Source organism: Musa acuminata, chromosome BXJ3-7 (genome assembly GCF_036884655.1).
Source record: "Musa acuminata AAA Group cultivar baxijiao chromosome BXJ3-7, Cavendish_Baxijiao_AAA, whole genome shotgun sequence".
In the NCBI taxonomy this organism is placed as follows: Eukaryota; Viridiplantae; Streptophyta; class Magnoliopsida; order Zingiberales; family Musaceae; genus Musa; species Musa acuminata.
In genome coordinates, this window is record NC_088355.1 from 7,029,584 (window position 1) to 7,047,090 (window position 17,507).

The 17,507-nt window shown below is 43.9% G+C and overlaps 3 protein-coding genes and 1 pseudogene across 3 annotated transcripts; 3 read left to right on the forward strand and 1 right to left on the reverse strand.

Moving 5' to 3' along the window:
• The first annotated feature begins 208 nt into the window (after positions 1-208).
• Positions 209-6,085, forward strand: LOC103991243 (protein HIGH CHLOROPHYLL FLUORESCENCE PHENOTYPE 173, chloroplastic-like). The gene is made up of 8 exons (XM_009410620.3): positions 209-396; positions 2,925-3,083; positions 3,163-3,258; positions 3,340-3,455; positions 3,678-3,793; positions 4,663-4,802; positions 4,885-4,965; positions 5,804-6,085. The coding sequence occupies exons 1-8, from the start codon at positions 337-339 to the stop codon at positions 5,948-5,950; spliced, it is 915 nt and encodes a 304-aa protein (XP_009408895.2). The 5' UTR covers positions 209-336; the 3' UTR covers positions 5,951-6,085.
• A 2,273-nt stretch (positions 6,086-8,358) lies between these two features.
• On the forward strand, positions 8,359-9,479 carry LOC103991783 (protodermal factor 1-like). Its single transcript, XM_009411330.3, has 3 exons — positions 8,359-8,560; positions 8,720-8,864; positions 8,940-9,479. The coding sequence occupies exons 1-3, from the start codon at positions 8,434-8,436 to the stop codon at positions 9,256-9,258; spliced, it is 591 nt and encodes a 196-aa protein (XP_009409605.3). The 5' UTR covers positions 8,359-8,433; the 3' UTR covers positions 9,259-9,479.
• Positions 9,480-12,140: 2,661 nt separating this feature from the next.
• LOC135643754 (protein GRAVITROPIC IN THE LIGHT 1-like) lies at positions 12,141-14,590 on the reverse strand (annotated as a pseudogene).
• On the forward strand, positions 14,385-17,122 carry LOC103991247 (U-box domain-containing protein 17). Its single transcript, XM_009410623.3, has one exon. The coding sequence runs from the start codon at positions 14,589-14,591 to the stop codon at positions 16,776-16,778; it is 2,190 nt and encodes a 729-aa protein (XP_009408898.2). The 5' UTR covers positions 14,385-14,588; the 3' UTR covers positions 16,779-17,122.
• The last annotated feature ends 385 nt before the right edge of the window (positions 17,123-17,507 follow it).

Here is a 17,507-nt window from a genome sequence, read left to right on the forward strand (position 1 = left end):
CAATGAACCCGTGGGGGTCAGAGAATTCGCGACGAGAGGGCGGAGAAGAGAAATATTGGCTCCTTTCTTCAGCGACCGGAGGAGATGCGATTTGGTGTGCCGCTCGCAAGCGGTATCTTAAGTGGGGAAACCCATTGACGCCGTCTGATTTGATCGGATTGAAGCTTGTCATTGATGACTTGATGGGGAGCGCTTTAATGAAGCCGGGAGAGAGGGGTAGGACACCGCCGCAATCTGTTCCCGGTTTTGTGGTCCGTATTCCCTCTCTTGATATGGCGTACCTATTACTCGGCATTCGCGCCGGGCGAAAGTGTGGACCCTAAGGTCTGCCGAGGAATGGAGTGCTGCTGCGGTCTCTCCTTGCGGTCTTCGGCTTCCGCTCTTCTCAGTCCTCAGGTACCTGTTTTGGCATTTGATTTCTGATGTTCGAGTGGTAGGAGAGCTCCGTTTGCTAGCTCGAAATCACCTCATCGGCATCATGGTCGCCCTTATTTGTCTATTTGCATTTTGGTAAATACACTTGATTGTTTGCTGTGTGAACTGCTGTTCGCATGTCTCTTTACTATAGTGAATAATCGCGAGCACGTCTCAATGTGCACGCGAGAGTGAAGCAGAAGGATATGGAAACTGAATTATAGGAAGGTCAGCCATGACTAATGCCATGCCTAAACAGTACAAATGGATAAATTGTTTGATTTTTTTTTCTGATTTCCCTGATGATGGAATAATGGCATTGTGGTAGCTCCCATGCTTTTAATTTATGGGGTATTAGATGACTAAATATACATAGACAGAAAAGTAAAGGAAATAAGAAAGCAAAATAAGTGAGTTTATTAGCATTAATATATTTTAGTCACTCATTTATTTTAACTTTTACAGTTTAAATGAGTGTGTAAGCTTCACAGATTTCAATCAACACTTTTTTTTAAATGATTTGACTTTGAATAGTTAATATCTTTGCCCCAAAGAAAAATCTTTTATAGGGACAAATACTTGGTTTTCAAATCATTGTCTAGAATTCAGAACAACAAACACAACGGCATTCGAAAGGGAATCAATTTTAGCTTGAATTTTGAAACAGTCATTCCCAGATTGCCATGATTTCCACTGGCAATATATCTATTTGAAAATTAAAGAGATTTTAAATCTTATTCTTAGTAAAAATGAGTTTGGAAAGGGAAAATAAGTACAGAACAAGAACTCAATTTTGGATATTGAATTCATGCCAATACAAGATCAGACCGGAATATGTCCAAATCCAATCTGGTATACTGGCACATGGTATGCCAGAAGTATCATGGTACAAAGAAGAAGTGAGGGGAGGAAGGGGGGAGAGGAGGAGGAGGAGGAGGAAAAAAAGGAGGCAGCGAAGGAGGAGAGGACAAGATGATGGTGGTGATGGAGAGAAGGAGGAGAGGCACAAGAGGAGGAGAGGAGGCCGCTGTGACGAGGGTGAGGAGTAATGATCAATAGGGTTAGTAGGTGGCTGGATAGCCTGAGGTGTGGACGTGGAAGGTGTGACAATGACAATGAATAGTGCAAGCAACAAAGTGTGTGTGTGTGTGTGTGAGAGAGAGAGAGAGAGAGAGAGGTGCACATGATGTGTTGGGGGGATAAGCTATTAGGTATTTTGGTTTTTAATTTTTAGAATTAAAAAATAGAAAAGAACTACATCGGGCTTACTGTATGGTCCAGGCCTGGTATTAGTTATTAGGTTTTCTTGTAGTGGAGTATGAGTATGTTTAAGGGTGTGCAATAGTGATGTTTATTTATCAAGTCAGAGAAATGATGTCTATTTTAAGAATAATTGAGATCTAACTCAAACTTGAATCTGCATACCATCGGCTTACATAACATAAATCCTTCATTTGATGTTAATTTGGCTGGTAAAACACAGTAATCTCTTATATCTTTGCTTTAGTGTCTAACTGATATGATGATATTATTCTCCAAGATGAGCTATATGATTTCTTTAGTTTAGTTTCTGACTGATATGATGATATTATTCACCAATCAAACTAAATTGCGTGGGTATATTATATGTTGTTATTTTTTCCAGGACAACATCATATAATATTGCTTTTTCAAAGTTTTGTTAAAACTATGCACGGAAAATTGCTTTGCATAATTAACATATTCATGAAGCTTAGATTTGAGTCTTTACTAACTTAATAGTACCCATGTACTGTTATGCAATCCTATTTGCAATGAAAGCTGAAACTTACTGTCATGTTCCACCAAACCAAGTGAATTATCTGCATGAATAAGTTTCTAAATTTGATGGACTTCTTCTTTCTGTTTTTTCCATGTTATCATAATTTTCTGTTAACAATTTAGAGTGAAATTTTTTATACTACTTAATAATGACCATTTGTTGTAAAACTTTCTGGGCTTGATGTTTTCTTGAGAGGGAATATAATTATATGATTGCTACTGTAATATTGTGTTGGCCTTGTATTCATGTTAATGCTACTGAATAGGACGAAAACACACTATCTTGGAACTAGTTGTATTTTTCCTATATAATTACTCTTGTAACACTTCTAGGTCTGGCTCCAAAATGTTTGCTAACAAATGCTTTTGGAGTCCATGCCCTAACTGCCACAGTAAGAATATATATACCTTATCATGCTAAAATAATAGTTCCAGGACCAGTCTTAACAATAAAAAATCTGTCTTCTTACCTCATAATAAATTCTTTGGTTGAATGGCTTATAGACATTTAATACTTTCTGACAACTAAAGATTTCTTGTAGATGCTTTTAACATCTATTTTCAGATTTCTTGTAGATGCTCTTAATTGTGCAATTGATAGTCAAATAAGTGCCTTTAATGATTAAGTTAGTTTCGATTCTTTTGTCACTATGCTAAATTAATGCCATGTGAACTACATAGTTGAAGATTCAATGTTTTTATGTGTCCAGAATTTTTCTACACCTGAAGACCTTTCAGCATATGATGGTATTGAAATGAGGGTAAAAGGTGATGGACGTCGTTACAAGCTCATTTTACGTACTAGTTCTGATTGGGACACGGTCGGTTATCCTGCAAGCTTTGACACTACAAAAGAGCAGTGGCAGACAGTATGTTTTACCTCCATTTGGATGCATTGTGGCTCAATTATTTGCTAGTTAAGCTAACTACATTTCCTGCTGGATTCAGATAAAGCTACCATTTTCTTCATTTAGGCCTATATTTCGTGCTCGGACTGTGGTTGATGCTGCACCTTTCGATCCAAGCAATATAATTTCACTTCAGGCTTGTTTCTTAATTCTCTCTCCCTTTCTTTCTTGTTAAAATTGGATGTCTCTTGTAATGCAAATAGACATTCTTGTTCAGCTTATGTACAGCAAGTTCGAATATGATGGAAAACTCAACCCAACTTTTGTGGAAGGATCATTTCAGCTTCCATTTTCAAGCATACGAGCATACATTAATGAGCCTATCACTCCCAGGTTTCATTCTTCATTATGAAATAATATCCTGTTTAAAGATTCATTGTGGAAGGTTCAGATTCTACAGGAGTGTGTAACATAGCCAGTCGTAAAACCAAAATGGGGAAGGCATTATAATTATGCATAACTAATCTGTGTTTGTCTGGCACAGAGGGTAGCCTAGTTGCATTTTGAGTTGTTTATATGGAAGAATCACACCTCTGATAGGGCTTCATTATGCAGGTTTGTACATGTGAGCTCTGCAGGAGTTACTCGACCTGACAGACCCGGACTGGATCTAAGCAAACAACCACCTGCAGTGCGCTTGAACAAAGAGTTAGGATTTATCCTCACTGAAGGTTACTTCACTGAACTTAGTTGCCATCTGCATGTATGTATATGTATACATGCGTATATATGTATACATGTGTACATGTACATATATATGTATACACATACATACATGTATATGTCTATCCAATTGTAACTCTGTAATCAGAAGTGTCTATTCATCATATACAAGGCAAAAGAGTTAAAGCATTATTGTTTATGATCAAGAAATTCACAGAGAAATCTGCTTTGTTTAAAATAAACAAGCGTTATTTCTAATTTATTGCAAATCTGTTAAATATATATAACAAATTCTGGTCCATGAGCAATTATCACGACAATGTCATTTTTTAAGTATGAATAGGTCACATTGGTTTTTCATATTTTCTTGTGGTTTTGGCCTTTTGGGACTGACTCATTAATGTGCGGTTTTTTATATCTACAAGTTGTAGATATGTCTTAGGAGAGATCAAAATTGAAATAGAGATTGAAGTTGATTTTGATATATAAATTTGGTTTTGTGAAATTTCGAAATTTACTATTTTTACAAAGTCAATGTCATACTGTGTCATATTAAGAATGTCAACATGTGCATCTAAGTGCAAAAAACATGTTGTATTTATAGTTGGAAACAATTCAAACCATATCAAGTACAATCCATCATCCTCCCAGTGTACCTGGAATTCATTGTACACCATCCATTTATACATCATCAACTAGACTGCCCATGACAAATTTTAATGTATCATGTGTAACTTTATATTGTATGTTATACCCAAATGGTGATCTAAATATAATTTATATGGAAGCAAAAATACACGGTTATGATAGGTAATCGATCACCTTGAATTGATTGTGGCAGTGGTAGCAAAAATATTTAAATTTTAAGTTTCTACAGTTGTTCATTCTGTATTTTTACTTCAGGGTGAAGATTTGATACGTGAAAGTGGTATTCCTTATTCAATTGTTCGACCATGTGCACTAACAGAAGAACCTGCAGGAGCTGATCTCATTTTCGATCAAGGAGACAATATAACGGTATTAAAGTCATTTAGGTAGATATAGCTTGTGTGATATCGATGTGTATCTTAAATTCATGTCTACCTTCTGTGACTTTCAGGGTAAGATCTCAAGGGAGGAGGTTGCACAAATCTGTGTTGCGGCTCTGAGTAGCCCTTACGCATGTGGGAAGACCTTCGAGGTAAAAAAGGTTCATGTTGACGTTTGTTCTGCAAGTATCTGTTTATCAGAAGTTATTAGCTTTTCAAATCGACTAAAATGAAAGAACAAAATAATCTCCCATGATGTAGATGGAAATACATATTAACCAATTTGTAAATAACCTGCTTTTAGCCTAGGACTAAATTGTTCTACACTTTTAACTTGTATCAGATTAGTATTTATGACTTTTTTTTTTCAATGTCTTGCTCTGTTTTATCTATTATTCCCTCACAATGTATATGATCAGTGGTTCACTGAAGCCATGCTTGAATATGTGTATTCTATGGCCTGCCAAAATTAGATGAATGGACTACTATTCGTCTATCACTCGTTCATTTTCCTTGATCATAGATGGTTGGATATTTGCTTTGTTGAGTTAATTGGCATAAATCCCATATGAAAATCTAAATTTATCTGTCCTTTTAGCTTTGGAAGAAAATTTGAACATGACTTCATTTAACATTATCGCCTTGTAAGGGTGTATGAATTTTTAAAGATCTAATTGTAATTACGATTGAAAATAATTGATGATGAAAAGATACTGTTGTGTCATGTTGAGTAAATTTTACTGAAAATTAATGATGAAATTTGTAATAGCCTCCTGATTTACTTATAAGGATTAGACGGTCTATTACCATTGGCTTAAGATTAAGCATTTTGAGTCTAGTTCAGACTCAATAAGTTAATAAGTTCTGCTAACAGAATCGATCGTGCGACAAGATTGCATTCTCTTAAGCATGATGCATCGTGATAGTTCTTTTTTTTTCTTTTTGCATTTTCTCTATGCAAGTATTCTTTTTGTTTATATATGTATGCAGGTTAAAAGTACTGTGCCGTTCAACGAGCCTTACGTGGTCGACCCTGAAAACCCTACCCCTGAAAAGGATTACAATGAGTACTTCAAGAATCTGAAGGAGGGTGTCACAGGCAAAGAAGCCTCAGAAGGGAGCTCGGTGCCAGTTTGAGATTTATACATATGCAGAGTTGTTTGCATCCTAATCCTACTTGTGCAGATGTTAGCTTCTTCCAAATGTATGTCAAGCCATGCTCTATAAATGTATCAATAACAACAGTCTATTTGCTTGAGGTGCAAATATGAATCAAAGACTTCTTGCACTGATTTTCTTGTCAGCCTTTCTTTTGTTTTCTCATTCATTTTTTCTATTCCATGTGAATATTCATTTATGTAAGTCGATAACAGACTTGAATACTCAATAACAGAGAAGTTTTTTGTTCTCTTTTTTTCTGAAAGATAGTAACTGTCTTAGAAAGAAATTCTCAGTTATTTACATTTAGGATAAATTTGAAATTTTAGAAAAATAAAACACACTGATAATTTCTGAAAAATCAGGATGCTCTGGTAATTTTTGAAATCATTAACATACTATGATAAATAATAATAATTACAATAATAAATACTTGAAACTTTTCCTTCACAATAAATACAATAACGAAGAATGGAAAAAAATCCTTCGTTAAAAAAAAGGACAACAAAGAAGAATAAAACTATTATTGTGCCTGTTTGACTCTTTCTTTATTGTCTCCATGTAAATGGTCATAATTAGTACTACTCTTAGATCCTGACTCAGGGAATGGTAATCCAAACATAGCGATCACTTATCTGTCTAATTATATATTACTCTTATAATTATATCTCTTTATTATCTCGGTTCTTAAATTTAAAAAATTTATATTGAAGTCTCTATAGTTATGAAATTAAATATTTATTCTCATTTACCTTAATGTTATCAATTTTACTGATTCAATATATAACATGTGATAACACGTGTATGAATGATGCAAAAACGATGAACAAAAAAGTAAGTTCAATAGTGATAACAGACAGTAGCACCATAGGTTACTGTTGTGATGGTGGTCGACGATAATGATCCGATAGTCGACCTTGCTAATGTCGATCTAAATATCAATGACAACGAAGAATAGGAGACAAAGCAGTAAGACATTTACGTCAACACCCAAGGAGGAAGAAGAGGGAGGTGAGGCAAAGCGGTGAGACAAAGCGGTCGACGCCACACTACTCTACCTCCTCTTCCTCCTCCGATGCTACTCTATATTTAAGTCAGCACCGAAGGAAGAAAATGAGGCAGGTAAGAGATATGCATCACCAATGACAAGGAGAGAGGAGGAAGATGAGGCAAGTGAGGTAGAGCGATGCGATGTCATTCATGCATGTATTGTCACATGCTATATCTTCCATCGATAAAGCTAACGGTATTATAGTAAATGAGATTAGATGTTTCACTCCCATAATTATAAGGATTTTAATATAAAATTTTCAAGTATAGAGATCGAGATGTTAAAAGAGGTTTAACGTGATGATCAAACTGATAGTATTAAGATAAATAAGATTAAATATTTTATCTTTGTAATTATATAAATTTTAATATATATTTTTAAATTTAGAAATTATCCTAACTTATCCGAGCTTACTATATTAGTGTGACGAGCATCTCCATCATGTCATGTCATGAGGTATGGAGTCTTTCTAGCGAAGCCTTTTGGGTTGGGAAACAAGAGTAAATTGCTTGCACCGGTCATGTAGTAACATTTCCCTCCAAGATAGGTCTCCTTGTAAATTTCAATCCATCCCTTTAACCTCTCCCCCCACATACTCTCCGTAGTTCTTCAATGGCAGCGCACTCGAGTGTTAGCTGGATCCTGTGATGGAATGTGCAAGCAGTAAAGCCTGTAGACCACGACGGATCAATCAAAGATCTACTGCTCCTGTTAGGATTCCTCCACAAACATAAATAATATTGTTCCTAACTATGAATCTTGTTAGGTTTTGAATTAAGGTCAAGCAGATCTAGTCTGTCCTCTTCATGGCACTTTGGTACGAGTCAGGCCTCACCTACTCCTCCCTGTCGCGATTCATATGAAGAAGAACTCGGGAGGAAGACGAGAAGACCACTCTGCACACATTTATTATTGGGATTTACTGCAGAGAATGAGACTTGTCAGTCTCTGGTACACTGCGAACGCTTCAGAGCTCCAGCTCATGCTTGCTCGGAGAGTTACTGCAGCAGAGTGCCCGGAGAGACACCTGCAAAACCTAACGCTTGAACATAAGAAGAAACTGTTGCCTTAACATAAATTCATGTCGAGACAGAAACATCCAAGAAAAGAGAACATCAACAACTGAGATCATTACATCCAATGTCATGATGATACATTGAAATCAGTAGTGGCCAGCTGGTAATAGTGTTTGTGTTCTTTCTTCTTTTGTTCGACTGTATGGCAAAAGATCATTTAATGTCGTCCAACTACCAAAATTTATGCTCGTGAATGCTCTGCCGTGGATCTAATTGCTCCTTCTCTGTGTATTTATGTACGTGCATGCTCACTCCTGCTCGTTGCAGCAGCTGCTTCTGTCTCCTCCGTTCCACCTCTCTCTCTGTCAGTCTGTCTCTTCCTTCTGTTGGTGTGCATGGAGTGGCAGGAAAGAGCGCAGAATTCCTTGCTTTGTCTTCTCTTAGTTGGATCCGTGGTTACTCCTGTCATCAGCCGAAGCTTACAGGAGTTCAGTGAGCAGAAGAACTTCTATCCTCAAACACGTACTCTGTCTCTGTCTCTGTCTCTGTCTCTGTCTCATATCATCATCACCTTGTTTTCAGTGTCGAGTGTGTGCAGGCGTCATTGCAGTGCAACTTAACCGGTAGAGTTCAATGCAAGCTTCGGTTTGGCGTCGTCCTTACGGTTTGCTGGTGGTGCAGGTTCACACACGACACCACATCGCCCGACTCCCTCCGGTGGTGGCCATGGAACTCCGACGCCCGACGGTGCTCACTCCTCTCCCGTCGTCAAGCCCCCATCCACCCCCACCGGCTCACACACTCCTCCTTTCAATGGCACCTGCAAGTAAGCACGGTGAACTGCCATCTACAAGCTCTAGATTGAACACCACTTCGCTCATCGCTTTTCGTCTGTCTTCAGATACTGGGGCTCTCACCCCGATGCCATCGTCGCCGTCATCGGGTCCCTGGGCACCGTGGGCGATCTCTTCGGCTACGGCTGCGCCGCCATCTTCGGCAGCAACCCCACCCTGCACGACGCGCTGACCAACACCCGGACCGACGGCTACGGCGCTCTCTTCCGCGAGGGAACCGCCGCGCTGCTGAACTCGATGACCGACAGCAAGTACCCCTTCACCACCAAGCAGGTGAAGTTCTCCTTCGCCGGCGCCATCACCTCCGACGGCGCCGCCGAAGCCCAGGCTGATATCTTCAAGCAAGCCAACGAGGGCAAGTTCTAGCCGGCCATTGCATGCATGATTTCAGAGCCTTCGACTGCCTGCATTAAACGTAGTTACATGCGTGCGCGTGTGGTGCTGTAGTTGTTCCTGTATCATTATCTACTGTTTCTATTGCTGTCGGAGAAGATCGAGAGTAGTGCAGACTAAGACCTTGTCATGCCATGTCTGTTCCTCAACATGCATCTTTCATGCATGCCAGAAATAAATCCATCATTCTTCCATCGGCTGTTCTTTGTTCGGATGTCAACTTCCTAACATTCCTCGATGCACTAATTCCCGATCATGTTCAATTATGTTGGAAATTTTAGCTCTTTTATCTCTTCTATCTAAACATTATATGAGTGTTTTATTTATAGAAGGGTAAACTCAAGAATTTTGATTTATGGGTGAGAGTTATAATTTTGGATTTAATATTTTTTTATTAATAAATTACATTATTTTTGAAATTGATTAAGTTTTTTTTAGGATAAAATATTTTAATAAAAATCATTATTCGAAGCTCGACCAAAATTGGAAGCGTCGACTCCCACGCCATGCCACTTTACGATAGATAGGATAGCGAACAGTGGGCCACCGGACACGAGCGGACATGACGCCGTTGGTTGCTTAGGAGTGGGGGAAAGGGGTCGGTGGGTCCCCTCGCCGACAAGACGACGGCGGTGCACATCCCGGTCGGCAGGCGACGCACGTTGTCCCGCCGAGGACGAGAACTCTGCAACACACACAAAGATTGCGTACTGTGTACGTACATGCCCACACATGTATACGGTGCACAGTAATGAAATCTTAAGTCGATTAGTCCCCCCGTGTGAGTTGGATTGGATTAGATTTTAGATAATATACGCATCGAAAACTCCTCTAAAAGGTTTCATCGACTGTAACATATGTAGATAGCGTGTGAGAACTCTATCCACAAAAGAATTGGAATCTGGTGATCACCAACTAAAGAGTCAGTCGGCAAGAATAAGATGTTTGGGGCCTCAAACCATATCAAATTGAATCAGTTCTTTCGGTTTTTGCAAGGTCGACAAAAGGAGTTCTCTCCTCTTTCTTTCTTTCTTTCTCTCTTTCTTCCTCTCTGTCTTCTGGATCGGATTCTTGAGACTAGACGCTATAGCAATCTGTTTTATTGCAGTGGCATATGATTCTATCTCAAAGTAAAGCTGAACTGAGAATTAACGTGTAGAGAGAAGAATGGTTCCCACAATCCATGGAGGCAGACTCCAGTGGCCTTTTTTGACTTTGGGCACGCGGAGAGAGAGAGAGAGAGAGAGAGAGAGAGAAGGGAGCGGGAGACGAGCCCACCACCTTCGTCACAATATAATGCCACTCGGAGCCCTGCGAAACCTTCCTGAGCTAACACACACACACACACACACACACCGTTCCTACCTCTCTCAATGGCCTCATCTTGCAAGGGAATCACACTTGTTCTCATCTTCTTTCTCCTCCTTGCACCACCTCTACAAGCCCGGGAGCTGCTCGACCCGCGGAAGGAGGAGAAGGTTGGATCCTTGACAGCTGATGGTTCAAGCTCGCCACCATCTTCTCCGAGCGAAAACGAAGTCAGGAGGATGGTGGCATCGGTCCCCAGCCCCGGCGTCGGCCATTAGCTTCGTCGAACCCTTCCCTTCTTGTGTTTGTATGCCATGCGAATTTTTGTAGCGCAGCTTCATGCATGCTTTCTTTCTTCCCTCACACTGCTGTAGCTCTCGATCATTTGTTTCTTCATTGGATTGGCTTGATGCACTGAGTGCCCGCTTGCGCTGGAGATCACAGTCGTGATAATACATTCGGTTGCTTCTCTTTTGTTGTTCTCCATCCTTGTTAGTCTCCAAGGTTCTCAAACTCTTGTGGTTTTGGCAATTACACTTCCCCGATCGATTGGATTGAAGTCATGAGTGGGCACAGATGCTGAGCTTTCTTAATGGAAGGAAAAGTTTGATGTATGCTATTGCTAGAATCCGATTCAGACGGCAAGGTTGTTGTCGTTCACCAGAACAAGAAACACGTAATGGCTTATCCTAAACTTACGGAGCACTTCGAAACCTCTAGTCATACTCCATTACCTTCTTCAACTACCAATCACCTGAAGCATTCTTGATAGATTATCGTGCTCCTTCGATCACCAACAAATATCCAACTGTTAGATTCTCATATAAACCTGCAACTGCTTGTCAACGCTGCTTTAGATGAGATTGTTCGTCTTCAGATGCATGCCAGTCAACTCGAACGTCAAAACCCAGAAGCTTATGTGAACCGATCGTATACTAGAAAGCAAGAAGCTCATTGCCGACCTGGTGGGTAAGGATGCGCAGCCTCTCGAGGCAAATCTGGAAAGGCGACCGGGGACGCGGTTCGCAAAGCCATGCCGGGGCGGGAAGTACATGGAAACAGCACCCCACACATGGCGTTCTTGTCGGAGAATAACGCGGCATGAATGGGACTCCGGACGAGACCAAGCACTTGTTTCGGATGGCTGTAAGACGCTATTGTGGTCACCCGAGGGTGATCCTGAGACACCGAAAGGTTTTGGTGAAGTTGATGCCCCGTCTTCTTGTCGTCGGTAGGTGGAGGCAGATGCAATGTGCAGTGCTGGCTCTCGGACTCCACGAAGCTAATCGCGTCACTTCCATGCCTTCTCCCAGACCAGACAAGAAGGAATGGGCATTAATGCTTGCTTGTATCAACAACAAGGCTTTGTTTCCTGAGATTACATGCCAAACTCGCATGCATATGCATGATTATAGGATGCCTAATCTTGTGATTAGTCCTAATATATATTTTAATTTGATGAGGGTATGACCTCAGCGGAGCAGCAAATAGGACGGATTGTAATCCCTTTGTATATAAATGTCACCAACATGCATCATTAATTAGCATCTACGCATGCTTAATTAATACTCATTAAGAAAAGCTATAATATAATTACACTCCCAACTAGCTAAATTAATTACACTACCGATAAATACATCGCGTCGCTCGCCTGATGCCTTGAATGCCGTCGGATGGGATCGCACACGATCACGGCCGTTCGTCTACGTTCGGCTCGCGTGAGATGAGATAGACCTTACACTGGATCAGATTTCGGCCCACTCGGAACCTGGGGACGACTGTGAGGCCGGCCGCGGCGGGTCGACCGGAGACGGCCGCCTCCCTCCTTGTCGTCCGCCGCCGAAACGCTCTCCATGTACACCTCAGAGAACTGGCTCCCCTGTCGGACCTGGAAGATGAGCCGCTCGGTCTTTGGCTCGAACGAGAAGAAGAGCCACTGGAGGGACCACACCCGTCGTGACATCTAGGCGAACCCAGCGAAGAACTCGGAGCCCGGGAAGCCCGGCCCGGAGCTCACCATCGCCCTCGGGTCGAGATCGTAGAAGGAGGAGGATTCCATCTTCGAGTGCACCAACGACAAGTACTTCTTCCTGCAGAATTACGCCACCGGCGACGGCCGGACGCCTAGACTCTGATTCATTGCGATTGACTTGAGCCTGGTGAATTCGTCGAAAAATTGCTGGCTTCCCACGTGGAGCATTCTTCCAGCGTGGCAAGGCCGAAGCTTTGGCGGTGGAAGCCGGAGAACATCCTCTGTCAGACGTAGGATTCGAACGCGAAGCCGGTGGCCGGGGTTCTTCTGGCGGATCACGTCAGGTGGGAATCGAGCCCGCGGCGGCGTCGAGGTCCCAACCGCCGGACTCCATCTCCTTCACCATCAATTGGACGATGGACCTGACCGATTTGAAGGCTTACCGCAGCGCGGTGAGGAAATGAGTGGCACTGAGCCCAGATAGGTGGAGTGCATCGAGGGCGGCGAGGGAAAGGTTGGGTTGGAGCTTGGCCTCCAAAGCTCCGGTCTTTCTCTCTTATTCGAGGAGCTCTGCTCCGAGGGCGAGAATCTCGGGGTCCTTGAGCTCGAGCTCCGACCACAGCTTGCAAGTGGTGATCCTGTGGGTCTCGACGAGGTTCTTCAGCTTCTGGAGCTGTGCGGAGAGAGCCGGGTGCACAATCGGATTGGTGCGAGGGTCGAACTGGTTTCTGAAGTTGGAGCACTTAAGTTCCGAGATGCGCCTGAGCTCGGCAACGACGGCGCCGTCGGCAGATTCTATCGATTACAGATCATAGGAGGACTGCGCAACCTGAAGCTGGGCGTAGGCGGCGTTGACGGCCGAAATGCTGGCGAACAGTTCGGCTAACAGCGACTCCTGCAGCTGCTTCTTCTCATCATCAGGAATGTTCAAGCCATCTCCATGGGGATCAGAGAGGATACCGGAGTAATCGCCAACATCGTTGGCAGCAGGCGGAGGATCTTGGTGATCGTCCGAGCCACCGACCCGAAATTTGGCGGCGGCGGCGGCAACCTCGCTGGCTCATCTCCTCTTCAACTTCAAGGCAAGCTGGAGAGCGCAGAGGAAGAGAGCAGCGAGAAATGACAGCACTCATTGAAGACGGCAGCAACACATAAATGAGAAGGCCCCTAAGGCTTCAACGAGCGATGTTCGACCTGCAGCGTGATTTGCGTCCCCATCAAAGTCCGATGTACTGATGTCCGATCGACTCGTCGCGAAGGCAAGCAGCAGTGACTCCACATTCAAGCGGGGGGCCGAACCACCGCTGGAAATTTCTCAGGGGTGAGGTGGACGCGGCAATTTCAAATCTATGGACCCCACCTCGGTTGACTTGACTTATCGGTTCGAATGGCAGCTGAGCCTCGGACTCATAGATGAATTATTGATGTCAGCCTCATACACGTGGGTCTCGCATGGAGCCACCCATTGGTGCTTATTTCTCCTCAATTAATTAAGAATGAAATTAGCAGGAAATTTTAAGGTAGTGTGTGTATATATATATATATCTTTCTTTTTTTCCTTTCTCGCCATACACCCGCTCGTCCATCCGCCCCCAACCGCCGTGCCGTCGCCGTCTTCTTTTTCCTCGTAACCGTCAACAGCGTCGACTTTACCGACCTAAACCTCACCCACTCCGTCTCAGTCTGCACGCCTGTCGCCTTGCCATTGGCAGGGGAGAAGGAGAAGACCTCCTTAAACAATGGCCTGTTGGGTCTCGTCACCGCCTTTGATTTGTTGCACCGGCAAGCTCTCTATATTAATCATTAGGCACAACAGCAAGGGGCAACGGCGTCTCTCCGGTTCCCATGAATTCCCTAAATCACCCCTCCATCTCTTGCTCGCATAAGAAGGTAAATGTGGAATTTTGTTATTCCTGGACTCCAAATTCCAAAACTAACCCCGAGGTGACATAATCCCATCGCCCGCCACCGAACTGGAACCCTAATATCCCTTATCTTCCCACCCGCGCCCCGCGGCCGAGCCATGACCTCACCATTCGCTTTCCTCTCTGTCCGCCGCCGGCGGTCTCCCCTCTCCGGCATGTTCTTCGCACCCGGCGACCTCGCGGGCTTCGCCCTCGTGCACGCCCTCGTTGCCCTCTCCGCGGATGTCGCCCGCTGCCCCTCCCGATTCCAGCGCTGCAACGCGCGGTCCCTCGTCCGCAGGCTGCGCATCCTGTCTGCCCTCTTCGAATTCCTCGAGGAGTCCTTCGCCTCCTCCCCTTCCTCCCCCCTCCCGCCGCGGTTTCCCTCCTCGGCGGCGCTTTGCCTCAAGGAGCTCTACATCTTCGTCTACCGGTCCAAGATCCTCCTCGAGTACTGCTCCCAGTCGAGCCGGCTCTGGCTTTTGTTGAGGAACCCCCAAATCTCCGGCAGCTTCCACGACCTCGCCCGGGAACTGGCCACGCTTCTCGACGTCATCCCTCTCGACGATCTCCTCCTCACCGTTGACATTCGCGAGCATCTCGAGCTCCTCCGGCGGCAGTGCAAACGGTCCGAGCTTTTTATCGACCCCTATGACGAGGAGCTCCGCCGCAAGATCCACTCATTCTTGCGTCGGCTGGAGACCGGCGTGCTGCCGGATCCGGCGGAGCTCCGGAGCACGTTCGTCGACGGTCTGGGTATCCAGGATGCCAGGGCTTTCCGGACCGAGATTGAGTTCTTGGAAGAGCAGGTCTTTAATCAGGAGGAAGACATAGATCTGCCCGTCGTCGGTGGAGTCATTGCGCTCACCCGGTATTGTAGATTCTTGTTTTTTGGGTTACAAGAAATGGAATTCGGAAGGCCTTTCGGCGATCAAGGTAGGATATCAAGGAGGCGATTGTCGAGTCTTGGGAGTAGTGTAAGCCAGGGAAGTGCTGATTTCTCGTTGACGATCCCCAAGGACTTCTGCTGCCCGATATCGCTCGATCTGATGAAGGATCCGGTGGTCGTTTCCACCGGCCAGACCTACGATCGCGCTTCCATCACTCAGTGGATCGAAGAAGGGCATCGAACTTGCCCTAATTCCCGCCAGACGCTCGCGAACAGCCGGCTCAGGCCAAACAGAGCTCTCAGAAACCTGATTTCCCAGTGGTGTGCTGCTTATGGAATCCCGTACGGAACTCCCGACGGCATGGGCACTTCAGCTGAGAGCACTGTGGTAGCATGTAGCAGCAAGGCAGCAATCGAAGCAAACAGAGCCACAGCTAGAATTTTAGTGCAGCAGCTGTCTGCTGGTTCACAGGAATGGAAGACCGTCGCTGCCCGTGAACTCCGGTTGCTGGCGAAGACCGGGAAGGAGAACAGGTCGTTAATTGCTGAGGCTGGGGCCATCCCTCTCCTATGCCGATTGCTCCATTCCACAAACCCGGTTGCTCAAGAGAATGCAGTGACTGCGATATTGAACATATCTATTCACGACAGTAACAAGAGATGGATCATGGAGGAGGAAGGATGTTTGAAATTGATTGTTTATGTTATGATACATGGATTGACTACCGAGGCAAGGGAGAATGCGGCAGCCACATTGTTCAGCTTATCTGCTGTTCACGAGTTCAAGAAAATGATTGTTGATGAGCAGGGTGCTGTGATGGCATTGGCCAATTTGCTGGTGCAGGGAAGCACAAGAGGGAAGAAAGATGCTGTGATGGCCTTGTTCAATCTTTCGACCCACCCGGGAAGCTGGTCTCCCATGTCGGACATGGGAGCTGTTTCAGCGCTGGTGGGAGCACTGAGAGACGAATGTGTGGCCGAAGAGGCTGCAGGTGCTCTGGCATTTCTCATGAGGCAGCCTATTGTGGCGCAGACAATTGGTGGTGAGGACACTGCAATCACAAACCTGGTGGGAATAATGAGGAGAGGAACCCCGAAGGGGAAGGAGAATGCAGTTGCAGCTTTGCAGGAGATGTGCCAAAGTGGTGGTTTGGCTGTAACACAAAAGGTAGCCAGGATGCAAGTGTTGAGTGGCTTGATTCGGACCATCTCGTTATCTGGGACAAAGAGGGCCAGAAGAAAGGCTGCATTACTTTCTAAGTTGTGCCAGAGATGTGAGGCACCTACAGCCATGGCATTTGGAAATGACTGGCTTGCGGATCGGACATTAGCGAGAACCAACTCCGTGAGGGGTTCCAGTTTCCGCAGCGGGAACCTATCAGTCTCTGTGTCCATGACCATTCAAGTACCTGTGCTGTAGCTTCGATGTTCATTCCACAGCGGGAACCTAAGCCTGTTGGATAGATTCTTGTATTTACGCTTGGGTAAAATTGCCGGCAAGAGACCGATTGATACTGTTGTATGTATGTATGTATGTACCATGTAATACATGCTCTGTAAATAATGGTGCAACTTCCTGCGTGTTTAGGTTATGCCATCATTTGATAGATGCTTGCAAGCATTGATACGGTTAGATTACGGTAGCATTGGTGGAAAACTGTGTTGTTCCTTTGTGAAATAGTAGGAATTGGGGAGCTGAAATCTGATGCTGCTCATTTCCAAACAGTGCTGTGAAGTAAAAGATTACTGATTGCTTTTGTTGAACTAGTGTGTTGATTGACACTTAAAACACTTATTATGTTTTACTCGATGTCATTCATAGTCTGGCAATCTTCTTTGACATATGGTTGTTCATCCAGTAATCTGGTGGCAGATTGCCTTCTCTCCCAGAAAGTGTTAGATGTATCCAGAAGCATTTTGTATCGAGGAAACTGTGTTATTTCTGATGTAAGAGCGCTTGTTATCATGCAGTAGATCGATTAATGACCGTTGTGATGAATGCAATAGATGGATGTGCAGAAGCTAAATTGTTTTGTTCAAAAATACTAATTTGTGATTATTTGGGTTTCTTGAAACTTTTAAAGGATTCTTAAATTTTTTTTCTGGCAATTGACTGAGTCATGTCAAAAGTTATTATAGATTTAAGGGG